The sequence below is a fragment of the Homarus americanus genome, unplaced genomic scaffold (assembly GCF_018991925.1).
Source record: "Homarus americanus isolate GMGI-L3 unplaced genomic scaffold, GMGI_Hamer_2.0 scaffold24260, whole genome shotgun sequence".
In the NCBI taxonomy this organism is placed as follows: domain Eukaryota; kingdom Metazoa; phylum Arthropoda; class Malacostraca; order Decapoda; family Nephropidae; genus Homarus; species Homarus americanus.
In genome coordinates, this window is record NW_024721079.1 from 2,689,970 (window position 1) to 2,717,800 (window position 27,831).

At 39.4% G+C, this 27,831-nt stretch overlaps 1 protein-coding gene across 1 annotated transcript; it reads left to right on the top strand.

The window, feature by feature from the left end:
- Positions 1-20,396: 20,396 nt before the first annotated feature.
- On the top strand, positions 20,397-27,090 carry LOC121861334 (transcription initiation factor TFIID subunit 11-like). The gene is made up of 3 exons (XM_042358982.1): positions 20,397-20,679; positions 26,342-26,470; positions 26,831-27,090. Exons 1-3 carry the CDS (start codon positions 20,397-20,399, stop codon positions 27,088-27,090), a joined length of 672 nt encoding a protein of 223 aa, XP_042214916.1.
- Positions 27,091-27,831: the final 741 nt, after the last annotated feature.

The window sequence follows — 27,831 nt, forward strand, 5'->3', positions numbered from 1 at the left end:
TCTTGCAACATTACCTGCGTTTGTCATTTTCCTGCAACTGATGCCCTTAGTCTAGATTTCCCCTGTGTTAAAACCTTCCTCTTTTCGTCGCGTTAATTAAGTTATTAAGCTTTTTCAATTATGTTTTTTCTCATTTAATTTATCGAGTAAATCATAATTTTTAATAAAATGATTTAATTTATATTTTTCTTGGGTGTTGGTGCCAGACCTCGGTAACTGACTCATTGACTCAACCTTCCTGAAGCTCACCCTCACATATGCTCGTCTTAGTCAGTTTGTCCTTCCCCTAGTCACTTGTGGTCGGAATAATTTAATTTTTATTTTATTTAATTACAGCGATAACTTCAACCGCAAATATTCTTGGTGATCATAAACTCATGTTAATTATCAATCTTTAATTAAATACAGTTAACCCTTATTGTATTGTAAACTCTGTAAATTTAAGTCAGTAAAATATAATTAGCTGAAAGTGACCTCCAAACAATGACCACCTTGCTCCAGTGACCCCAGCAACCACCTTGAACCTTTAACTACCCGCAATTACCTGTAATTTTGTTTTAAAGTTTGTCTAATGTATAAACTCTGTGTTGAATCATATAAATTAATTAATATGACAACATCGACTTGTGAAAGGAACCAATAATCAAGTAATTCAGTCATGTCAAATTCTTCAAAAAACATAGTATGGACATAAGATGTGTTCAGATCCTAGTTTACCATACAAAAGCTTATTTCCATTTTAGACTATTTCAGGAAAAGGGCTCCTAGGGTTGACGATATGTCCTGCCAACACTCAAAGGGCGGCCTCCATTGCCAAACTGTTTACAGACCGTTGACTCTATAAGTTTCTAAAACCTTTGCATACATTTATCTACTTCCCCAACAATCTGCCGGACTGTGTTGAGTTTATGCTGGTTGAAAACTGCCTTTTGCATATAAAACTGCTATTATATACATCCATACTCCTCAATATATGCAATTTTGTTTTACTTCCATTTGCAGTTTCGTTCACTAAAGCCACGACAAAACATTTTAGACGATTTTATTCTAACGATTCGAATTATATTTAACAAAGACTATTAATTCACAAAATCATGGAGCCACAGACGTGGTATAGTCTTAACCACACAAGAACAATCACATTTTTTTCTGAGCAAGATACCCCATGCTAATTGTTAATATTCTGTACTGAAAGTATTTAGTGTCTTTGTCAATGTCTCGAGTGTATGTTAATGATGACAAAAGATATTGACACTGTAGATGGAGGTAAACTTCTTCCCTGGTCGACAGTGGTGAAGCGCCCTGTACTGTACTGGATGGAAGGATAAAGGCTGGTGACTGGGGGGAAGGAGGTTCAGTGGAAGTTTCAAGGGAGGATGGAAGGGAATTTTAGTGAGAGAAAAAAGGTGCCGTGGCTTAACACAGCTTGCGTGGTGTTGGGTGGTAGGTTTGAGGAGGCAGCAGCACCCAGCCTGGACCGGGCGCGGGGGGAGGGGGCATGAGTCTGGTGAACGTCAGGTCAAGCGTCAGGTGGACGTCAGGTCGAGCAGTGGTTTCTCTCTTCCTGGTCAGCTTAATCCCTTGAATGTGGTGTTTTCTAGGTGTTGTTTGCTTGTTTGATGTTTGAGGGCGGGCTGTTCGATGGAAATATCTTGGTTGAGGTTGACGATCTTCTTTTCCTCCTCTTTTTGCTCTCTTGGACCGTCCACTCGCGAGTGTTTAGGTCCTGTTCTTCGTGCCCTGGTTGCTCGTAGATGCTGAGGAAGTCGAAGGTGATCGTGATGTGTCCGTCTGCCCCTGGGGGCCCGTAGTGTTCTTGTCTCCTGGTAACTTGTGTCTTTTCTTGTTTTTTCTTCTCTTTTTGTGTTCTTGTTTCTTGTTTTTTAACTTCGGTGCGATCTAAGTTTCTTGTTTTGGCGAACCTTGGCTACCCTGCAGTCACTTGGGGCCAGGTCCGGTCGGCAGAGGAGTGTGGGCCGCCGCAGGCAGCGCACTTTTCTTCGGTGTTGGGACAGGAGGTGTAGCGGTGCCCGGAGGTACCACAGGGGGAGCATACATCCTCCTGCGCCTTTCACTTGTTGACGGTGTGTCCGTAGTTCTGGCATTTTAAGTAACGCTTTGGTCGGCAGTAGGGCGTGACTTGGACGGTTTCCCAGGCCAGTTGGACTTCCTAGAGCAGAGTTTCGTGGTGTTCTACCAGAGCCGTTGTTTCGGACAGCTTCTGGACACTGTGGAGCTGATTCATAAGCAGTTTGTCAATCTCGTCTTGCCTTGTACTCCACCACCTGACACCTCGTTACATATTTTTCTCTCTGTTTGCTCTCTTTTTTTTCTTCCATTCTTTCTTGTCATCACTGTAGCTCTTTACAAATTCTGATGGCACTAAACTTCACAAGTAGTTAAAATAAACTGTTTCTGCAAAATTCTCCATAAAATATATAAAAATTAATATCAGAATCTCCATTGTTGGAAGGTTTAGGCTTGACGGATTAGTCATAAGGAATCCTTTGTCACTAGTATATGGTGTATCTGTGTAGGAGAGAAGCAACATCTTTTATGGTAGCAAGGCTTAACTCTTACTCAAGGTAAATAGACGAGGCACAACCCACATCAGTATCAATAACACCCAACTTTATCCATTCCTTCTTCTATTAACTTGTTTACCAACTTTAATAACCACAATTGCATTTCCTCTCGCTTAATTCCTACCTCTTACCTTTGTATGGAGGTTTACAGCGGACGTGTCATTTTACTTTTCCTTTAAATTTTTCGATAAAATCCTCTCATTATATTTGTCATCAAAGAACAAAATACCTGTATAGAAATAAGATATAATGAAGAAAAAAATAAAGAAAAGAGGTGGTGGATAGGGAGAAGGAAGATGAAACTGAATAAGGACGAAGAAGAAAAAATATTAAGAATTTTTAAGAAGGAAGAAGAATTAAGTAGTAAGACGAAGAAGGGATAAGAGCAGAGAAAGAAGGAAAACGAAAATGGAAGAAGGATGAAAAAGAACGAAGAATAAAGAAGAATGAAGAGATAATAAGAAGGAAGAAGAAGTCAGAGAGAGAGAGAGAGAGAGAATAATGTAAGAGGGGATCCACCATCTAGGCTAGATGACCCATTGACCGGTCTTGCCTGAAATTGGAGATTTTAAGGCAACTCTTAACTTTGGCAGTCAAGTCCTCAAACTACCACCGAAAAATTGATCTTCGGGATCAATGAAATTTTCCGGTTTGGCAGGAAGCCACCGGATCATGCAACCCAGACCAGGAGGATGTGGCTCTGAGTTATGTTTATATGTTGTTGGTGTTATATATTGCGTTCACTGCTGTACTAAAGAGGGGGATTAAATGTCAACAGTGTTATGATTAGTTATGGTTAGTGTATTCAGTGTAGGCTACGTTCTGGTTGGATCTATGCATGATGTATGGAATACTACTTGTTGGTATTAGAGGTCATTGTACTTTGTTTGGCTTGACACATGAAGAGTTAAATATATGTTGCTGATAACAAGCTTGATTTATGTTTATGTATAGAGCGAATTGAAGGTCATACTAATTAAAAGAATATTTAATGGGGCAAATTAATGAATCGTGTAAATTTATGTAGGTTACACAACGGGTGATGTGTACAATATACTGGATGAATATGATGATGCCTATTGTCGAGATGTTTACCTGTAGAATTTTTTTAAATAAACGTTTTTACAACTTTTTATAAGAACTGGTTTATACAGTGATATACAAGTTGTCAAGTTGTTAAGAGTCCTGATGATGAAACGATCTGGAGAATCATGTTGGTAACACTGCTCTGCAAAGTGATGCATGAAATGTGTTTGGAACATATTTCAAAGCCTGTTCCATGGTGACTGGTGCTTGAAATTGATAGTTTATTTTGATATATGTAATATATTGTGAAAGACAATATTTGTATTTGATAAAAAAAACTTAGTGACCCGGAAATCAAAACTGCATGGTCAATAATTTTAAGTGATGTTAAATATTTTTGGTAAAGACTGTTGTAATGAGTTAAGAATGGGTCAAGTTGGTGAATGAAGCGACAAACATCAGTAACACCTGATATGTAAGAGACAGAGCCGCCTTGTTTACTGTCCTTACTTTTGCCGGGACTGGAGACTGGCAATACCTAGCACTGAGCTGCCTAACATCCCAGCTATTACGTGCATCTACAGGTGGGGGTGAAAGTTTGGGGGAGCACCACCTACCTGTGTACCTGAGCCAGGGTGTAATAAATGTAACAGAGTGCAGAGTCGTGTAGTAAAATTTATAGTGTCAGGTATATTAAGTCATGAGCTGCCATTACGGTGAGCGGGTATATGTGTGAGCCATAAGTGTTCTGCGCCCACGACAAGAGGGTGTTAGGTTACTCTGTGAAGTAAGGCTGTAAAGGTGCATTAGCGTTTTCGATACGGTAAATTAGCGACGAGAGTGAACCACCTAACTGACTCTCATGAACTCGTGCTTCTGATAGTCATGCGCTGTCTATACTAATGTACTTATACTATCCATGATTTCATTGTTTCATCCAGCTATTATATTTTCTAATTAAAAATAAAACTAAATTATCATAACATAAATAATTTCATCACACTATTTCAATGTTAAAGAGTAAAATAATATACATGAAATATATAAAACTTTTCTTAGGAATAATTTAGTAAACATATGATAATTTTATTTGCCTTGAAGACTTGATAATTATAGAACTGCCGATAACTGGATAAATAATTTTGAACTGTATCACCAATCCTGTGTTTTTGTCCACTCACTGACAGGTCACTCACTCACTCACCGAGAGAAATATTGTCACTGATTAATCAAGAAAAAATGTAGGTGTATTCTGACACAACACATAGGTAACTCCTTCACTTGTTTAACTAATCGATTCAGTTATGTCACATTAGATAACAGTGAATGTCATTTGTTTAATATAACTCGCTTTGATGTTATAAATTATTATCTGGTATTAACTCTTCCTCTTTTCGGAATTTAACTCACTTTTAATACCACCCAAATGATGATAAATAATCACTCCAGCTTTTAGTAATATATGCCTCCCCCATACCACAGCTAAACCAACACTGACTATTAATATTTCTGAGCACGTCCATATCACACAAAACACCCAACCAAGTCCTATGTGTTATTGGATTATAACTGGTGAAATAGTTACAGGTATTTGATATATTCTCAGTGTGGTTACTGGATTTGATATCGACGTGACTTTATGAATATACTTAATGTACATAATATATTACTGAAAACAAAAAGTATATACAAAATTATTGAACAACAATGACGGGAGATTTAAGTTTGTTTTGTTTTTTAGTTTGTAATTATGTCCTTTTGTGTTGGCTTTCAAGGATCTGATGATGAAAAGTAACTCTCCAAAACGTTAGTAAATAATGAAACCCAACATTGTTAGATGTTTGTTTGTAATAAATTGTAAAACGATTTTGGTTTTCTTTACAAATGTCAATATAAACTCTTTCCTCTTTCATTTCTGTTATCCAACCCTTATGGTCTTACTTCCGGTTCTTCTTTCCCCTTCCCTACATTTGCATTGAAATCACCCATTATGATTATATATTCATTGAACTTCATGCTGATAAAACAGGGACGCTTGACAATCGCCTATAGCCGTAGTTCATGCCTATTTGGGGGCAAGTATTGAAATTCAGTAAGTAAGCTGAAGAACGAGAGAGAGAAATGATGATGACGATGATAAAGAATAATATAATAGAAAGAGTAGGGGAAAATGAGGTGTTAAAAATGGTGATATTTAAGATGGAGGCGAGAAAGGGAGGATGAAAACGATAGGGGGGATGGAAAGATGAGTGAACGATACGAAGGATAACAGAAAAAAATATATATTAAATGCAAGGAAAAGGGAGGAGGAAAGAACGTTAAAAAGATGAGAGAGAGAGAGAGAGAGAGAGAGAGACACGATACATCATACATGAAAGTTTTAATATCGTAAAATTCTATTCGTAAACTGGGGGAGTTGTCATTGTCAGGGGGAAACACGTGTATAGCGAGTGTGTGTGTGTGTGTGAGTGAGAAGACAGATGGTATGTTGTTCAGAGCTAACAAAGTACATCCATCCATCCCATATTTGCCATTGTTTATTTTCTATTAATTTTTTGTTTTACGAAATAAAAAAGCGTAAGGAGAGAGAGAGAGCCGTTACTGTGGTCGATTACAAGTTAAATTGCTTAGTCGGTGATTATATTCATACACGAACTAAGGTCTAACACATCCGCGTACAACTGGAAAGTCATCCATTTCTCTAAGTATTAATGCTTTACCATCGTACTATTGTATTGTTAACAGCAAAAGTTCTGGATCTGGTGTATTATTTAAAATTACAATTAATCGACTATGAATCTTTTGCTTTATTTTGGTTCGATAATTTTTTTCTAACATCTTGAATTCAGAATACTCGCTTAAGCTACAAAATCGTTAACTCTTCCCGCGTCATCCAGGCAGGCGTGTCCTCCCGTTCTCCTTTACCCGCCGTACATTCCCATCTTCCCTCCACACACTACCATGGCATATGCTCCGGTGTGGTGCATACTGATTCATCCTTCATAGTAAAGTAACTGTTGTTTACTTATGGTTATGCTCAACTTTTATTCACGATAGTCACGAGAAAGTTGTGATGAACTCAGACTGACATCATAAATAGCGGTCAAGAGTTCGTTTTTATTTTCCTGTTGTCGTTTGTTCAGTGGTGTTAACAGACCGGCACATTTGGTGACTAGACGAAAGATTACTGTGAAATTAACAAAGTAACTCTTAACAGGTGATTATTTTCCCCAATTTTTCATAGGTTGTGAAATGTGTAAATAAACTTGAAATATATAAGGTTTAGCTTAGATTAACACCTCACCTCTACCATCACGCACACACATCAACCTTTACACCTACTTACAGATACTAGATACACACATACAAATTCATACACATATACTGTACACTCATATGTTCTTAAAGTACTGTAACATAGATTAGTTGAACCATTGAAAGGTATGCGATTAACACACACACACACACACACACACACACACACACACACTCCCTCTCTCCACACACACACACTCCCTCTCTCCAACACACACAACACACACAACACACACTCCTCTCTCCACACACACACACACTCCCTCTCTCCAACACACACACTCCCTCTCTCCAACACACATACTCCCTCTCTCCAACACACATACTCCCTCTCCCCAACACACACAACACACCCTATGCACCCCTCTCCACACCCGACTCCTCATACCTCTCCCCTCACTCTTTGGCATTCCGACGCATCCGTGTCTTAAGGTTCACAGACACTCACCTGTTCTATAAGATATTAGTGAGACAGGTGTATGAGAACTAACCTTTTGTAATGCTATCCAAGGTATATACAAGTCCATTAAAATGCATCATGTCCAAAAAATGTGATAGAAAGTGCCCAGAAAAAATTCGAGAGAGAGAGAGAGAGAGAGAGAGAGAGAGAGAGAGAGAGAGAGAGAGAGAGAGAGAGATGTGATAAATAAACTAACGCAGAAATACAGACAAAAATGGACGTAGTGAAACAGTGGGTGAGGCAGAGATAGACAAAGGGGAGGTGTGAGAGAGATATAAAAACAGAGTTTCCATCACGGGTGAACACCTCCCCCCCTCGACCCCGTCACCACCTGGCAACGTTCTCACTGTTGCTCTGTACCCTGCCTGCTGCTGCCTGCTCCTGCTTGCTCCTGCCTGCTCTGCGTTTCACTTTTTTTTTGAGGACGAATAAAGACATAATAAACTCTGCTAATTGTAAGTCAGTTCCTCAAAAAAAGAAAAGAAATGCGTTTCAATTTGTGTAATAAAGTTAATTTATTATTAATTATTTGCTGCTGTACTCTCGAATTTTCTTACAGTCATCCTCCGAGGAAACCCACGTAGCTCAGTCAGTACGAGTTGTCTTAACTAATAAAGTTGACTGAATAATCACCCAGCCTTTAACTTTTACGATGACAACTCTATACTCTTAATTAAGAATTCTGTGATGTCATAAACAGCTTAACCAAAAAATATTGTAGAATGTTCTTGAGTCACTACAGCACAACCCAGCACATTACAGTAAGTCTTCCCGTGTAACCTTAGCGTAAACGATGTCATTATTCAAACCCAACATGATTTATATAAAGCAATCGACCAGGCTCTTCCACGGAGCCTGTTCTAATATCTTTATATAAAATAAATTAAACATATTTTGTCTATACGACACTGATCGTTCTTCCAAAGTTCAGGAAACTGTCACAAGTAAAGCCAGTCCAATTTATCAAGGTAGCCGCCAGGTAGCTTGCATGGTACAAGGCTCGAGTCAATATACATATTTTGAGCCAGAAAGCTGTACAGAGACCCGGCACACTCCGCTGGGTCTGTGTCAGAATACTGTAGGAATTTATTTTTGGTAGAGCATGAAATAAATCAACGAATAAAGAATATATCGAAACTTTTTTTTTAGGTTTTGCATTGAAGAGACGAAGCAGAAACCCAATATACAGTATAGGTTGATGGATGGAGACTCCTGGAAGCAGCAGTGTGTGTGGATGATAATAGTGTATAGCGTCCATTGATTATTCGGAAAAGACGTGCTGGTGATGGGTGGTGTTGGTTAATGTGAAACGACAAAAGTAAACCAGATTTGATGACTTGATTTAGAGAAAAAATATCGAATTACATCAAGGATCAGAATTTTTTTTAAGGAAACCCAGAAAGATTTAGATCTCATCGGAAAGTCCAAATTTTGTACAACGACTCATTAAGGTCACTCGAGACCCCAGTGCATACAGTTACATGTTCCAGGTCTTTAGGAAGGCGGTCCAGATGACTGTCAGCTTGGTACTTAACACACGCCTTTCGTCCAAGGAGCCCGAGCAGGTCTTCGAAATACTGTATATATTAGTATTAAAGTCCTCATTTTATAACTCTTGCTGTTGCCAGAAAAAAATAACAATAAGCACTAAAGTCTAAAACACCCATCGTACGATACTACAGGAGACCAGATCCACAAGCACTCAAGTCAAATTATCCTAAATTTCCCTAAACGATATCTGGTCTCTTCACTGAGGGTAAAAAGGCTTCCTGAATCTAACTAACTAGATGTGTAACCGACTCTTTCTCTTCCTCACTTCTTTGTTTTGTTGTTCTGTTACATAACCCTTTAATATATTTCTGTATATACTGCAGCATATATTTATTCCAGGTTGTCATTAATGCAAAGTGATAAATCAAATTTTCTTTTAATTCCATGAAAAATACAAATGATTCAACACATTTGTAATATGCACCTAATATATTATACAGATATACAGTACGGATGCCAGAAATGATCATAGTTGGCTTACAGTAGAGAGGAGATTAATAGGTGCATTATACCTGTATTATATAATTCAGCTAGCATTTTACGGCAGCAGTCACGTTCGTTCCAAATCAACACAACGCTTCCATTAAAATATGAATATGTTTAATGTTATTAATGTAAGTGTTCTCTGAATCATCTAATTGCTTTATGCGTATTAGTTGAAATGGATTCTGTTACGTTCATTCTTCTATCATTCTCCCTTTCTGTCATTCTCTCTCTCTCTCTCTCTTCCAATTCATCTTTCCATTCTCTTTATAATCTTTGAATAACTTGTCTCCCCAGCTTTCATCTTCTCGTAGTTTACATTCTTAAAAAAAAATTCCCCTTCTTTTACGGTACATTTATTCTGTCTTATCTCCATCACTTTATCACAATCTGTCTCTACAGCTGATGTTCACATGATCATTTTCTCTCAACTCAACCATCCCAGTATTAAATTTTCGTGTTTCTATTGACTTTTTTTTTCTTACACACATCAGCTGAACTTTTTTAAGAGTAGCATTTTAAAATCTCTTCCACTCTTCTTCACCTCCCAACTTCATCTTTATTCATATGTGTCAATTGGTCTCTTATTATTCCCTTCATCCCACAGTCACTTCCCTCAACTTGCCAATTTTTATCATTTTTTTCTACATATATTGACAATCATTCACCCATGACCTTTCAATCACTATTATTGTTGCCCCCTAATTGCCTCGACACAATATGGAGCTTGTTTTATGAGCATCACTTAGCTTAAATCATCTGTCCACCAAAGCATATTCTAATAACCTTCCGTGATACATGTTCTTATCAGTTTATCGTTTTTTACATTGATTTCCATCTCTCCATAATTACCCACAGCTCCATCCACTTATCCGTCGCCGATTCTCGTGTTTGAATATCCTATCATTACCTTTCTAGCAATCATACATAGGCTTTCAACGTAGGTATTCAGGTATTCTCTAAACCTACTTCGACTGATCCACTTGTCTTTCACTATTTAACCACAGTTTTTATCACTTGGTAAGGAGGCTACAAATTCACTCGTCTCTACTCCCACCTTAGAAATGCCTAGCTTTACTCCCTTCACCTGTCCCCAGCACCAATATTTTTTGACCTTCAACTTTGTTTCACTCAAAGTCAGGACTCCAGGTTCCTCTCATATATCATAACTTCAGCCACTCTATCCTCATCATCCTGGCTACACCACTCATGCATACTTGAACATCCCCCCCAGACATCTTTTGATTTTCCCTTTTTTTATGACAGGAATACTAGATGGTGGGGTTTCACGTCTCAGGTAATCTTGTAGTAAAATCTGGCCAACAAGTCAATTAACATAAGTTTTGTTCTATATTTTCTTTTTCTGTTAAAGATAGCAACAAATATTTCATAATCTTAGTTGAAATTGTCTCTTCCTTTACCACTGAAACAAATATACAACCCAAAACCTGCTGCCAGACGTTCCATAATGATACATGGCTATTGAGGCCTCTACTCATTCATTGTATGTCGGGGGTGGAAAGAGGATAGAGAGATCACAAGATAAAAACAAAGTAAACTGAACGAAAGAAAAGAGAAAAACAGAGAGAGAGAGATAAGCAATAATTTTTAATTTATTGTATTTTTATTTTTTAATTTTTTGTCGTCTAAATGGATGACTAAATAAAATCAACCTTGAGGGAGAGTGAAGCATCAAGGTGGTGGTGGTGGTGGGGGTGTGAAGGGCAGTAAGTGGGGTAAGTGGGATCAATACTCCATTAGTCTCTCCCTTGTTTCATGAGGAAGGACGGGAGGGGAGTGGTGGTATAGTGATGGTGGTATAGTGGTGGTGATGGTTAAGGGGAGGTACAGTATAGTGTGAAGATGATAATATGGTTGACAATGGTGGTGATAAGATAATGGGGGTGAATAATGGTTAGTGATGGTGGTGAGGTAGGGAGAGAGAACTGTGATAAAGATGATAATGGTGGAATGGTGGTGGTGATAATTTATGGTGAGGATGTGATGATGATGGTGGTAGTGAGGATGTTAATAGATAGTTGTGGTGGGGAAGGTGGTGAAAATTGTGCTAATGACAGTGGGGATGAAGGTAGTGTTGGTGGTGATGTGGTGATGGGAGTGTCCTGAGAGTGGTGATGGGAGTGGCCTGAGAGTGGTGATGGGAGTGACCTGAGAGTGGTGATGGGAGTGGCCTGAGAGTGGTGATGGGAGTGGCCTGAGAGTGGTGATGGGAGTGGCCTGAGAGTGGTGATGGGAGTGGTGATGGGAGTGGCCTGAGAGTGGTGATGGGAGTGACCTGAGAGTGGTGATGGGAGGACCTGGAGTGGTGATGGGATGAGAGTGGTGATGGCCTGAGAGTGGTGATGGAGGCTGGGAGTGACCTGAGAATGGATGATGGGAGTGACCTGAGTGGTGTGATGGGAGTGACCTGGGAGTGGCCTGAGAGTGGTGGGATGAGAGTGACCTGAGAGTGGTGATGACCTGAGAGATGACCCTGAGAGTGGTGATGGGAGTGCCCTGAGAGTGGTGATGGGAGTGACCTGAGAGTGGTACGTGTTTCTTAAGACTTTGTCAATTCTCTGGTTTAAACCTACATTACACAATGAATGTCTTCAATATATCAGAAATAAATAATGATAAACTAGTACAATATTTTCTTCTTAAACAAAAATTTACATCACTATATACAGAACACATCAAAAGGACCATAGAAAACAAATCTAAAAACGACAATTATTTTCTTTCCAACTTTGCGTCTGTATTTCTAGGAACCTTTTGGAAGTTTTTATTAAGGCGTTGTCCCTCCAAAACGGCCTCTTCAATTTATTTCTTCTTGGTAGATGAGCCCAGATATTGACCCAAAAAAAAAAATTATATAATTTAGGAGAGTGGTAGGCCGCTGGTCAAGGTCTACACCTGATGGGAGTTTTGTGTTGAGACGACCACCTCTCTCTTTTTTTTTCTTATATAAAATAATTTCTTGGTGGCACAATAGTCGTGTCATCAAACATCAACATCACTCTCAATACTAGACCAAGATCATTCTATAGATCTCTAACAATAATAAAAACAAAAAAGAATTAAGTGAATAATAACAATAGACTGAGCTTAGGAAAAAACAAACTTGACATTTTAGATATCATTATACTTCAAATATTAGTTGAGGATAGGCTACTGAAGTAAAGCTGTATTGCTTAAATATGGTGATAGTTTACATATAATCATTACAAAGAACCCGTGACTTCTTGTCGTAGTCACACACATTGGATGAATACCAATATAAGGATAAATAACAACGCATTACCTTAGTAGTTTTTATGATGCTTGCTTTTTTGGGGGGGCGTCCATGTCAATCGTCGAGGCTGAATGACCGTGGAATACAGATTGGATCAAGTCAGAATTTACGGTCTAGAGAAGCATTAAAATTCACCCTCTCGCTCCCAGCAACGGCAAAACGCTGAGTTATATTTGTCGAATCAAACCCTCGCTTCATGTTCAGTGAGGTGTGTTGTGTGTACATTACCCGAAGTACATTTAGACAGCGAATACCACGCGCATGTGTGGAGCAGTGTGTAGGGATGAGGGGTGTTGCAGCGTGTGTTGTAGGGTGTTGCGGGGTGTTGCAGCAGTGTGTAGGATGAGCAGTAGTGTGTTGGGGTGAGGGGTGTTGCAGTAGTGTGTTGGAGTGGGGGGTGTTGCAGCAGTGTGTAGGGATGAGGGGTGTTGCAGCAGTGTGTAGGGATGAGGGGTGTTGCAGCAGTGTGTTGGAGTGGGAGGGAGTGTTGGGAGAATAAATATTTGGCGATAAATAAAGGATATTGTTTTACACCATCTTAAAGAACAGAAAAAAAATCATCCTTTCAATCGCGTTATTTTTATTTCTTGCATAATATTTTCTTGAATTTTTAACATTGGTGTTTTAGGGTAAAAAGTACATTTAAGTTACTTTTAATTTCTTATTTCTGTGCCTATGGGATGTGTAGACCAAATGAACATAGCGTTAGCCTTCGCCTTCTGTCCTGAGAGTCGCTGGTTAGACCTCAAAGCACCCCAGTCCAACCGTCTGTAAATGGGGTAACTGACTTTACAGATGGGGAGGTAAAGAGAGTCGAGTTCAGTGCTGGGTATACTTTATCCTTGTGAATCAAAGATTTAGTTTACAGTGAATTACTCGTACATCCACACTGTCTCTCACGGGTCATTGGACCACGAGACTCGTGTGTGCGTGTGTGCGTGTGTTCGTGTGTGTGTGTGTGTGTGTGTGTGTGTGTGTGTGTGTGTGTGTGTGTGGCCCATCGATAAATATGCAATATTCGTTCATAAAAAGCGCGAAGCGACATCAAAGACAGACACAGTCAAAGCTGCTGCACAATGAACGAAAAATTATTATTTGTTTTTGCGAGAAAAAAAATTTTATTTTGGATTCAACGGTATTTTTTTTTTCATGAGCATATCTAACAAATTTCCTGTTAAGTTACTTGAGTTTTATATATAAGGTATAATAATTAAGATGGTTAACAGTGTTTTTCCTCAAAAGTTTGTGTTCGTTTCATATTTCTTTTCGTTGCTTCTCTAATTAATGTTTTTATTTTGTTACGGATTCGTTTTTTATTGCCATTGTATTGAAGCTGTAGTTGATGCTGATGTTGGTTTGGTTATTGATTTTGATTAATTTGGTTGATATGGGTGTTGTATTTCTATATATATTATTAATGTTACTGTTATTTAGTACTGCTGGTATTGGCTGGTGTATTTGGTCAGTCCAGGGAACATGACTTACAAACACCACTCACTTTATCTCTTGGACGTGTTACTCGGCAACCTATAAACCCATTTTCAATATGAATTAAGAAAACTAATACGATATATACCAACCATAAGGAACTGAATTTTCTGGGTATTTACAATAACCATTTTCGAGTTAAATGCTACTAACTCTACAAGGTAAATCTGTCTACATCATACCTGCGGTACTTTTGTCATATTATGGAAACTGTTGTACTGTAATAGGCTAAAGTGTTTGTGTCTTGATATGCTCCGGTCTTAATATTATTGGCATAGTCATGTTTGTGTTGTATCAGAAATGGGGTTGCACAGATTCCGCGTTGTTATCTGTAGTATATGATTATCGTTTACTGTAATTCTAATATATTATCTCGTTAATTTCATGGCCATATTACAGAGAGAGAGAGAGAGAGAGAGAGAGAGAGAGAGAGAGAGAGAGAGAGAGAGACTCTTAACAAAATAGTTTTACTTTACTTAGGGTACTGACGTGTACTCACTTTGACAGACCAAACCTGGAGTGTATAATTCCCAAACATAAATTCATATTCTCTTACAAACTGATGGTGGAGATTCTTATAGTATTATTATGAGGTTTAATGAAGGAGGCGAACAATGGAATACACTCACAATCTAAAAATCAGACCAAAATCTCTAAAGACCCACAAACATGGCTTGAAGATAAGTCTGTGGCGAAGAAGACTGTTTCAGCCATGTTTGAAAGGACAGATTTCATCCCCAGCCATAAGAGATCCATAACCTTAGCACCCAGTTCGATTTCATCTGGGGGGGGGGTGGATTTAAAGTCAATAAATATAATGACATATTGTACTTCGGATAACATTTACTTCATATTCTGATCAAGTAATACACAATTTAGTTAAAAGGTTACCTACAGCAAAATTTATATCAGCAAAATAAAATTTACATGGCCATTTTAATTAGCACGCCCGGTGTGGGAGGTCAAAAACTCACAAAATTAAGGTTTTACGCTTCTCCTCTTTGATAATTAGCTGGTCTGCATATGACTCTATAAAAATACTTTATATAATCCTACATTGACAAGAGGTCAGACAGATTTAGTGTTCTTGATGTTGCAAGATCCAATGGTCAAATATAATGGAGGGTATTGTACACCTTCTCAGATGTAAATAATACTAAGTACTTAATTCACTTTTTATTTATTCGTTATTTGGTGTCATTATCGTTGTAAATACTTGACTTTTTCTCTCTCCATCTGTTTTTTTTCCTCGGTTGTCTATCTGTCAGTCTCTTCCATTTTCCATTCTGTCTATCAGTCTCTACCTCTATATGCGTCTGATTGTCTTACTAATTGTCTCTTTTCCAAATTTTACAGTGTAGCCACAAAAAAAAAGTTACCACTAACTTAAAACTACCGTGTTCACAACTCCCTGACGGATGGGCGGTGGATAGCATACTCCTGTAAACTCTTAGGCGACGATAGGGAATAATTAGAGATGTTGTGTATGAAGTGCCAGATGATGAATGAAGTTATTTCACATACCAAGTACTAGTTGTTATTGAGAGCATGAATTTCCTAGCTTCAATAACAAAGGCTTTTAAGCAAATACTGTACTCTAAATTAATTCATACACCCGACAACAACAGCTCAGAATTCAAGAAGATAAATCTTTCTGTTGCCCTGCACGTTATTGTAGCTCACTCGCTGTTTAGCACTACATATACCTGCGGCTCCGAAATTACTATCCAGGATAGCGCTAAGATACAACACACGTAAAAGGTTAGAGATGAAGGACACGACTCTCTACTTGTACTCAGTCCACAGCGGCAGATATTTACTCGGCCAGTGTTTGAGTTTCTACAAATGAATACGAGAAAAGCGCTCACGACTCGTATCCTAGTGTAATGCATGACCCCACCTCGTAAAGACGGTGGGGTGACGCACAGTGCATGATAAATGGTATATTGTGTGCAGAGAGCCATGGAAGATAGCATACATTATGTGGAATTTATGGCTTGGAGTGAAAAATGCGCTGAATTTACCAGGATCTAATTACAGGTGCCCGGTTTAAAGTTCAAGGGGCAGAATAATATAGCCATATAATCCTTGGTGTAGATTTGAAACTGTAGAGAATTTATGTTGATGATTTCTGTTTGTTGTTTATGTTGAAGACGATGATGACCAATATTGTGAAATGTTGTTAATCCAATTTCAACGATCATAACTTCTGTCATTATTACCACAAATATAACAACTAAAATTACTGTTGTCCATACTATTACCATCGTGTTATCTGATAATATTTTTCTGATAACGTTCTGTCACTATCACCACCACTATTGTAATACTACCAACACTTCATATACTATACACCTGTCTGTACTATTTTCACCGTTAATGCCAGTACGTACTACTATCATTATGAAAGGTTTAAGAAGACGATGACTGATCGTTCCTTCATCTTTCGTCCAATTTTAGGCAGGAATTTGGTAGACATGTGCTAAGTTTATATAGTGAAAAACAATCCCGGGCAATGTCGGGTATCCCAGCTCGTATACCGCTTCGTTTACTTGAATTTGCGACACATTTCACTTTATTTCGGTAACTTTAGAATAAGGTACAGGGTATTAATTTCCAAGTCTCGGGGGTATGGGAGGTGTCCTTCGGTAGTCCTGGCTGAAGTCTACCATGGAGACACACACACACACACACACACACACACACACACACACACACACACACACAATAAATTTATGGAGTAAAATCGTATTGTTTGTGTTGATTAGTAGTGACTGGATGAAATAGAGACGACAATTCTCTACCTAAGACCTTACGTCATGTGGGCTTGACGGTAGTGAGAGCGGGAGGTGCAGCTGGTTATCAAACGTCAGATGAGTGGACGCTGAGGAGATAAAATTCTTGTTAACATTAAGCCAGTTGCTGTAAATTCTGGAATGATGCTCTATGAACCAGTAATGAAGGTGGACTATTACTGCGCGTGAGTTTTGTTTTGTGTTTGTTTGTGGTAAATTCCAACAAACTCTTGCTTTATATTTGTACAGCTCTCAGCCGGGTAAATTCTTCTCTAGTCTTAACTTCGGTGCGAACTACAAGGAGCTCCGGTCGGCAGAGGAGTGTGGGCCGCCGTAGGTAGCGCACTTTTTCTCGGTGTTGGGACAGGTGGTGTAGCGGTGTCCGGAGGTACCACACAGGGAGCATACATCCTCCTGCGCCTTAAACTTGTTGACGGTGTGTCCGTAGTTCTGGCATTTGAAGCAACTCTTTGGTCGGCAGTAGGGCGTGACTTGGACGGTGTAAAATTTTCTTCAGTTTGTCTCTCTTACTCTTACATTTGATCACAGCGTGCAAGACAAAATATAAAATCACTAATGCTAGACTGAGTTCGTTATAAGACCAAGGTGATAATGGCACTGGTTGTGTTCTCAGGTCACAATGCAGAAGATGTTTGTTGTGTAATGTTCTTACTTACAGAAATCGGTTTTATTTTATCTTCTTTTTTTGCAATATTTTTCTCTTTACTTTTCTGTTTCAGTAAACCCATTGTCTTAGTGGCTTCTTTCATCCTCCTTATTGCTGGTTCTCTTTCCGGATTCCATACATTATTTATCCTAGTGTTCGGCTGCATAACTTATCAGTGTTATTTACCAATCCTTTATTTAAGATTGTCCAGAATCTCTCCTCAGTTCCCGTCCTTTTCCCCTATAATTCTCCCTGCTTTCTCTTCATTTTATCCCTATACTACCTCTCTCTCTAGTCTCCATTATTCTTGTAACTAATTACCTTCCTCTTCATCCTTGGTTTCTGCTCTCCCTTTCCAATTATCATCTCAAGCACCAGTGGCTTATATTGGGGTGCAATTGTGCTTCTCCGTAGCCTTGTAGTCCCTGACAATCACCGGTTCAATCTTGCTCTTAATATTGCCACTTGTATACATCGCATCATATGATTCTCGTTTCTAAATGGGAATTCTTAGGACGTTGATGCAAATCGTGAGTAATCCAATACGTGAATGGTGTAAAATTGTGCATAAGAGAATAAAAAATATTCCAAATGAACTCTAATAATTGATTGAAAATTGAAAGGAATGAATGTATTAGTCATTGTTGGAATGGAGTTCATGTACCAAAGAGCTGAATAACGAGGATATACTGGCAGGAACTGATGGTGATAGGCAACTGAAGGCAGTAATCATCACTGGATTTATACGGAAAAGTTTAAATGGAAAAATAATAAGGAAATGTGGAACAAGGAAAAAAAATCATGAGTAAATAAGTACAAGAAAAAGAGTGAAGAATGTGGTGTACTGGCATCAAAGACTAAAGAGATATTCAGAACTATGGCCGCACAATGAATGATCCTAGGATGCATATAATGAGTCATTATTGGAAACGTTTGATAAGATACGATATGATAATAGGCCTTGTAGGAATCTGTCCATGTATTATACTGTACCAATTAGGTATGATACTCTCCATGGTGTGTGTGAACTACCATGCAGGACACACGAAGTTCATGACTTGCCGTGTGTGACTAAGCCGTGTGTGATGCAACAACCCCCACCCAACATAAATACCAAAGGGTGACCCATCTTGCAAAGTGAATAATGCAATGTTAGCAGAGCGTGATGCATGTCGGGTTATAACTCTGAATTATGACTGTGGCTGCAGGAGAATGACCTGAAAAAAAAAATCACAACAGAAGGGTTTGGTAGTGCCCTTGGAGGTCTTAAAGTCTGTGGCCGCCACCCACTGAGAATGCTGTCACCTGTGTCTTGCTCTAGTGAAGGGTTAGATGTTAAAACTTCCTTTCTTGTTTCTTTATTATACAATATATTCCCTGTTCTCTTTTATGTCCTGGGAGTGTATAGATGTATATTTCTAAGGAAGTCTAATTTGTAATGGCCGTGGAGGAGTGGGGAAGTTATATGTTACGGACCGGCCGACTGACGATGGTGAAATATCCTGCAGTAAAGTATAGTTACTAAACTAGGAAAACTGGACAGCACGCTCATACGTACTCCGCCTTGCTCTTTCTCTTTATAATTACTGTATATATAATTATGTCCTTTTACCCTGATGCTGCTCCATGATGACCCAAGTGGCTCCAATATATTACAGCCTACAGACACTCTCCCTCCCACTAACAACGGGTTGGGATTTAAAATTTTCATCAGTCTATGAAGTCATTCGTAGCGGCATATCTGGGATTGGAGTCATAGCATAAAATAGTCTATTAAGGGTTGAGGGTGTTATCGGGGATCAATAACTGGTTGTTATCCAGATATTGAGAAGATAATGGACCTTTCACCACTAGATGAGGCTCGGGTACCTGCCCACCATGCACATTATGGTCTATTGATTAACTCTCAAATGGAAGCATAACGAGAATTATATGACATATTGACTTATTAAATAGCTGATGCGTAAGTTGATCCAATACGTTACGGACGCTGTGGATACAACACATTATATACTAAACCTTCGGTACAGAAGGAGGCAGCATGGCCTGTACTGTACTCTACTGCATTCACTTCCCCAAGTTGTGAACTGGGAGAGCCCAGGAATCAAACCACCGACCCCTGGAACAGGCGGCGAGCGCATTATCCACTTGACTGCAAGGTGTAACGTCAGCTTATCTCCAATTACGTGTAGTTGCCTCAATTATGAAAGGCATACACAGAAGCTATATACAATATATCGACCTGACGTGGAGCAGTTTTATATGAATAACATCCCGAATAACAACTATCTCTTTGTGGCTTTACTAAAAAAAAAATAACAAAATAAAACTAGATATGGACCACACATTTTATTTTATTTTAATAGCACTCGTCGCTGGTCTGGTAACGGCTACGGCGATCTTCTTTTGCACCCTGGGCAACACGCTCGAGGACGACTTCCTCCAGGAGCTCAGGCACCAGCGGGACCCACAGCCGGTGACCGAGATCACCTGTAGTACGTGGACGCTGATAAACGTTGCCCTGTTGGGAGTCGTTGCACTACTAACATTCGGGTTAGTATACGTTTACAAATATCGACTCCATCCAAAGCGGGTCGCAGTAAGAGCCTCTGTGCCAAAAGATCGCCCAAAATCCTCAAAAAGATGCTTCTGGTGCGAGAAAATCTTTACACCTCATAGTCCTTGTTCAACACCACCCTTCCATTTTCGTTTTCATTGTTTGGATTGCTTGATGAAAGCCCTGGCAGAATTCGAAAAAGCCGAAAAGAAGACTTCAACCCCGGACCAAAAAGAAGGAAAAGCCCAGACCCCAAAATTTGAGACGTCCACAAATGACGAGACGACCACAAATGACGAGACGACCCCAAAAGATAAGAAATCACCCAAAGATAAGAAATCCCCAAAAGACAAGACGACCCCAAAAGACGAGAAAACCTCAAAATACGAGACGACCTCAACAGACGAGACTTCCTCAATAGATAAGAAGCCCCCCAAAACACAAAAAGACCCACAAAGTCAATAAGTCCCCAAACGACGAGAAACACCCCAAAAGATGAGACGGGGCTCATTAGTAGGCTATTGAGTGTAGTACAGTCACTTTAAGAAAGTACTTCTCCCCCATTTATTACAAAATATTTTTTTTTCTATAGGATTTTGGTGTAAGAAGTGGGGAAATAATGGTTGTGGGGATTTATTTTACTGGCAGAGCCATTTCACAAGCCCATTATTAGGACTACCCTATACGAGGATGCTAGCTCAAGTTGAAGTACAAACACAGACAATATACTGAACATTATCCACATGTTTTATGTAGATGTCTATAATTCTTTGCACTTTCTCATCAACAAAGCACTTTGAACGTTATATATAAACTTGACAAAGCATAATCTTTATTTTTCTATTGATTTGTGACTACTACAAAACAGGTTTTTCATTGATTCGAACTATTTCAAGACTGCATTTAATTCACACACATGTTATCTGAAAATGTCGAAATTTAAATATGGAATACGTACTTAAAAATATATATTAGGAAAGATAATTAAGGAAAACAGACAACCATATTTGTAAAAGTAAATCCCAACACATGACCATGAGGACGTCTTTCAAAATACTATTGTTTTATACAAAGCGCAGAGACAAAACATCTTTCACAGAGACTTTAGTGTCAGCGTCAACAGACTCAGGATTATGACAGTTTTGTGAGCTGTTTGAGCATCTACATGTATCACAAACACATTGTTCAATGCAAGGCAGACCTGCCAGCAGACAAGAACATTTCCTTGAGACAAGACAATCTTTGTCGTTACAATACGGGTGAGTGAGGTTACGAACCTGTATTGTTGCACATTCCCGGGCAGGGTGAAACTATGGACAAGTTTCTTGACGCCATTTGCCTCTGTCTACCTAGCAGTAATGGGGAACCAGGATGTTAATCGATTTGCGGATCGTGTTCATGTTAGCCAGTGCAGTTGGCGAGTTGCCCGGTCTTCTCTGACTATTCCTTGACACTGAGTCATGCAACTCGTTAACTTAGGGTGTGGTTGTTGTTTTGGCGACATCTTCTACACCTTAAACAAATTCACGCCTACAGTAGGTGGCCCTTGGACCGGCCATCTTCGTTACACGAGGGGCAACCATTATATATGTGGAAAGGTAGAAAAATTCAAAATTTCTGAGAAACACCTGAGCGAGTTACATGTGTCATAAGTCAGTGAGAAATCTTTCATTGTGGGAGCTAGAAACAATAAATTTCTTAATTATTACTGAAAATGACGAGTTGGCTGGTCATGTGTACTCAAACGACCACTTTTAGTATCAACACAGAAAATCCCAGAGTGTGACGCTTTATATAAAACCATGAATACTAGCTTCGCTTGAATATCGTTGGGACACTCTTTTGTAATTTCTAGTTGATACTCGCTCAACAGCTCTTATCAATCACCGTGGTCAAGTTTTCAACAATTTCCGGAGTTCTGTTCCCCAAATATAGAGTGAAGCACTCAAAACCTTCCCATAAGAGTAAATATAGTATACAAGCTTTTAGTCAACTTATTAAACGAGCTTATGCATTCTGGAAATGATTGGTTAGATAGCTACTAACATGCATATCTCGGGATGAGCGGCGAAACATTTGAGCCTTGATATTTCTTCAGTTTTCAACATTTGATGACTAAGCTACGGATGTGCATCGATCAATGAAAATGCAGTAGAGTACACGAAAAGTAAACTCCCTCTGTTGTGCTGCCTGGTGGTATCTCACAGATCACTCCCGAGGACCTGCAGGTCATAAGCGAAGGATTGAAGCATGAAATATAATTTTTATGGCTGAGGAAGGAAAGCTATCTGAAGTCTTCAAGCCAGTGTTGAAACCCCATGCAATCTCACTGAACTTGAATCAGAGAATGATAACTAAGTGCACGTTCTTAAAGACCTTAGTTATTGAAACGTTTCCTGCCACCCCAAGACGTAAAGGAGTCTTGAACACTTCTCTAAGTTCATTGTCAATAAACTTATACAGGTTGCATTATCATTCACGGTAAAACGGTATAAATGTTACTATATTATAAAAATTATTAACAGGAAATAGCCTTTAGAATCTCAATTCTTCATTAGCTAAATATGAGGTTTTCGAACGCAGGTAATCTGCCAATATCGATACATTAGGCAACGATTCCCTTGGACGAGAAAACAGTTTAGTAATATTGTAAAATGTTCCCTGTAAAGTTTCTATACTTACTGTAAACCCTGGCAGCCTCTGGCAAAGTATGGCCTCGGTAAGGGTCTTGGACAGGATTGATCTCTTGTGTTATATGTTGAGGGTCTGATGCTTTATTGATTAACATTGTAAACAAAGAAAATGAAAATCCAACTGCGTGGAACACAACACAACAAAACACAACACCCTCTCTCCCCTCTCACACACACAAAGGTTCTGTATAACTAGATACGTATCCCTAACTCACACTTAGCAGAAATAATTGCTGTACGAATATTTGAGAATCCGTACTGTACCGAGAGAGGAATATTGAGGCTGTCTGAAACCAGTCTTTCATTACCAGTGACCCCCGATTACACGGCTGACTGCTAAACTGCTGGGGCCGCATGACAAAACTCCCCACGTCATGAAGGTCGTAACTCCATACTGACAGCCACGAAAATTTACCAACATCAAAAGAAATAACTTGTTGAACTACCATAACCAGCAGCGACCCGAGGCTGAGTCATGATATTTGAACAAAGTGACACACACACACATGCACGTCACAGTCACAGTGGAGAGACCGGGTGAGTGACCAGACTGAGACTGACGATGACCGAGGCTCGGCCATAGTGACTACGTCTTTAACATGGTTCGTTGGTTCACACATCTTACTGTATTGTTAACCCCCGCCTGGAGGTTGGGCGGTTGTACTGTTTTAGCTTTTTGTTTGTTTTATGCTCGCGCGTGTGTTTGTGTGTGTGTGTGTGTGTGTGTATATGTGTGTGTATTTATCTGTGTTTATAAATGTGAATGTATGTGTGTTTTTTTTCTGTAGGAAACGATTTTAATGGAACCTTAAACATGGATTTTATTTCGGACAAAACAGAACCAATATTTCAAAGACAACCAAATCTCAACTCAAATACACAGCTCCAGGTAGAAGTATCTCGACCTTCACAAAAATATCTCTGAATAAACGTATAGATTTCATTAAAAAAAATTAACATGGAGCATTTTTGCGTAATGGTCACAACGGGAGAGGTAGACAGCATGAGTTATACTCTGATGAACACCAACCACACCACTGAGCTCCGCGGGTCACCCCACTCCACAAATAAGGTAATGTGTGGGGTGGGGGGGGTGGGGGGACTTAAAGTCAATGAATATAATGATATATTTCTGACATCATTTACTTCATATTCTGATCAAGTAATACATAATTTAGTTAAAAGGTTACCTAGAGCAAAAGCGATATCAATTTACACGACCATTTTAATTAGCACGCCCGGGGTGGGAGGTCAAAAACTCACAAGTTAATGTTTTACGCTTCGCCTCTTTGATAATTAGCTGGTCTGCATATGACTCTATATAAAAATTCATTTATATCATCCTACATTCACAAGAGGTCAGACAGAGTTAGTGTTGTTGATGTTGCAAGATTCAAGGGTCAAATATAATGGAGGGTATTGTACACCTCAGAATTTATGGGAAAATTTTTCATTTTATGAAACAATTGATGAAGAGAAAACTGTACTTGAAACTTGTCATTACAATATTCAGAATGTCTAAGGTTTCTCATTTGTTTTCTGTATGAAAATGTATATGGTGTATCTAAGGCTGTTTAACGCTCGTGGAAACTTTGGTAATTGGCGATAGAAATAAATGAAGTATATAACTCAAAAATAACATATTTATGTAGAAGTATACTCACACACACACACACAGTAACGTGATGTAACCAAACCTAACCTAAAGTAACCAGCAAAATTATTATGTACCGTACTGTATACTGGCCCATAACATCAGTTCACTACCGTGTAAAGTTTCCTCCATTGCTAGGTTATGAAACGCTATAAAGGCATTATCTATATTAGAAAGTACTACAGTTACTGTCATGTCTTTTCATACAGCTGGTCATTTATCGCGGTAGTAACTATACCCAGCGATAATGAAGTCTACATGTTATTACATATCAGTGGGATATACAGCGTGAGGCGGCATGAATGATTAGGTCACAAGGAGGCTCAGATACGCTTATCACTTCCTCGTCAGTCACCGTGCCCGGCAGTAAAGTCAGCAGTTACACCAGTCGAGATATTGCCTGGGAAGTAAACGCCTACAAAGTGAAAGGTACTTGCCAAAATGACTTACTAAGAGGTGTGATGGTATGACATGATGCGTAGTCTGAAGAAGTCCAAAGTGATGATAATATTTTAAGAAGGAAGAGGAGTCGTGAGGTATCTTGTTTGGAAAGACAAAAACCACATTCAAGAAGCTTGTTATTAGTTAATGAGCAGCAACATGAAGATGGATGTGAAAATTGTGGCATGGTATAGTGTACTAAACAGTTACTTGAAATCTGAACATCTAGGAAGCCTTTGAGGTGTGGATATGGAGGAGACTGGAGAAGATTGCTTACGTCGACAGGATGAGAAATGAAGCTTTCCTGGAGAGGATTTGAAAAATAGGAAACCTTATAAGTGTGGCCGGGATGGAGAGTGTACTGAAGGAGGGGCGATAATATTCAGTGTTGAAGGAAGAGACGAGGAACAGGGAGGAGTGGAGAAGTTATATGTCACAGACCGGCCGACTGAAGATGGTGAAATATCCTGCAGTAAAGTTTAGTTACTTAACTAGGAAATCTGGACAACACGCTCATACGTACTCCTCCTTGCTCTTTCTCTTTATAATTACAGTATATATAATTATGTCCTTTTACCCTGATGCTGCTCCATGATGACCCAAGTGGCTCCAATATACTACACCCTACAGACACTCTCCCTCCCACTAACAACGGGTTGGGATTTAAAATTTTCATCAGTCTATGAAGTCATTCGTAGCGGCATATCTGGGATTGGAGTCATAGCATAAAATAGTCTATTAAGGGTTGAGGGTGTTATCGGGGATCAATAACTGGTTGTTATCCAGATATTGAGAAGATAATGGACCTTTCACCACTAGATGAGGCTCGGGTACCTGCCCACCATGCACATTATGGTCTATTGATTAACTCTCAAATGGAAGCATAACGAGAATTATATGACATATTGACTTATTAATTAGCTGATGTGTAAGTTGATCCAATACGTTACGGACGCTGTGGATACAACACATTATATACTAAACCTTCGGTACAGAAGGAGGCAGCATGGCCTGTACTGTACTCGACTGCATTCACTTCCCCAAGTTGTGAACTGGGAGAGCCCAGGAATCAAACCACCGACCCCTGGAACAGGCGGCGAGCGCATTATCCACTTGACTGCAAGGTGTAACGTCAGCTTATCTCCAATTACGTGTAGTTGCCTCAATTATGAAAGGCATACACTGAAGCTATATACAATATATCGACCTGACGTGGAGGAGTTTTGTATGAATAACATCCCGAATAACAACTTTCTCTTTGTGGCTTTACTAAAAAAAAAATAACAAAATAAAACTAGATATGGACCACACATTTGATTTTATTTTAATAGCACTCGTCGCTGGTCTGGTAACGGCTACGGCGATCTTCTTTTGCACCCTGGACAACACGCTCGAGGACGACTTCCTCCAGGAGCTCAGGCACCAGCGGGACCCACAGCCCGTGACCAAGATCACCTGTAGTACGTGGACGCTGATAAACGTTGCCCTGTTGGGAGTCGTTGCACTACTAACATTCGGATTAGTATACGTTTACAAATATCAACTCCATCCAAAGGGGGTCGCAGTAAGAATCTCTGTGCCAAAAGGTCGCACTAAATTGTCAAAAAGATGCTTTTGGTGCGGGAAAATCTTTACACCTCATAGTCCTTGTTCAACACCACCCTTCCATTTTTGTCTTCATTGTTTGGTTTCCTTGTTAAAAGCCCTGGCAATATTCGAAGGAAAAGCCCAGACCCCAAAATATGAGACGTCCGCAAATGACGAGAAGACCCCATGGTGGGAGCGTTTAGCATCACGATCAACGATTTACTTTTGTCCAGCTTGCTTTGTACAGGTGCTAGAAGTCATGGGCAGGTACGTCGAAGAAAATGAAAGAATAGTCAAGCCCCCAAAAGACCAGATGACTTCAAAAGATAAAAAGCCCGCAAAAGACGAGAAGATCTCAAAAGACGAGACGACCTCAACAGACGAGAAGACCACAAAGGACGAGACTTCCTCAATAGATAAGAAGCCCCCCAAACACAAAAAGACCCACAAAGTCAAAAAGTCCCCAAAAGACGAGAAACACCCCAAAAGATGAGACGGGGCTCATTAGTAGGCTATTGAGTGTAGTACAGTCACTTTAAGAAAGTACTTCTCCCCCATTTATTACAAAATATTTCTTTTTTCTATAGGATTTTGGTGTAAGAAGTGGGGAAATAATGGCTGTGGGGATTTATTTCACTGGCAGAGCCATTTCACAAGCCCATTATTAGGACTACCCTATACGAGGATGCTAGCTCAAGATGAAGTACAAACACAGGCAATATGCTGAACATTATCCAACGATTCCCTTGGACGAGAAAGCAGTTTAGTAATATTGCAAAATGTTCCCTGTAAAGTTTCTATACTTACTGTAAACCCTGGCAGCCTCTGGCGAAGTATGGCCTCGGTAAGGGTCTTGGACAGGATTGATCTCTTGTGTTATATGTTGAGGGTCTGATGCTTTATTGATTAACATTGTAAACAAAGAAAATGAAAATCCAACTGCGTGGAACACAACACAACAAAACACAACACCCTCTCTCACACACACAAAGGTTCTGTATAACTAGATACGTATCCCTAACTCACACTTAGCAGAAATAATTGCTGTACGAATGTTTGAGACTCCGTACTGTACCGAGAGAGGAATATTGAGGCTGTCTGAAACCAGTCTTTCATTACCAGTGACCCCCGATTACACGGCTGACTGCTAAACTGCTGGGGCCGCATGACAAAACTCCCCACGTCATGAAGGTCGTAACTCCATACTGACAGCCACGAAAATTTACCAACATCA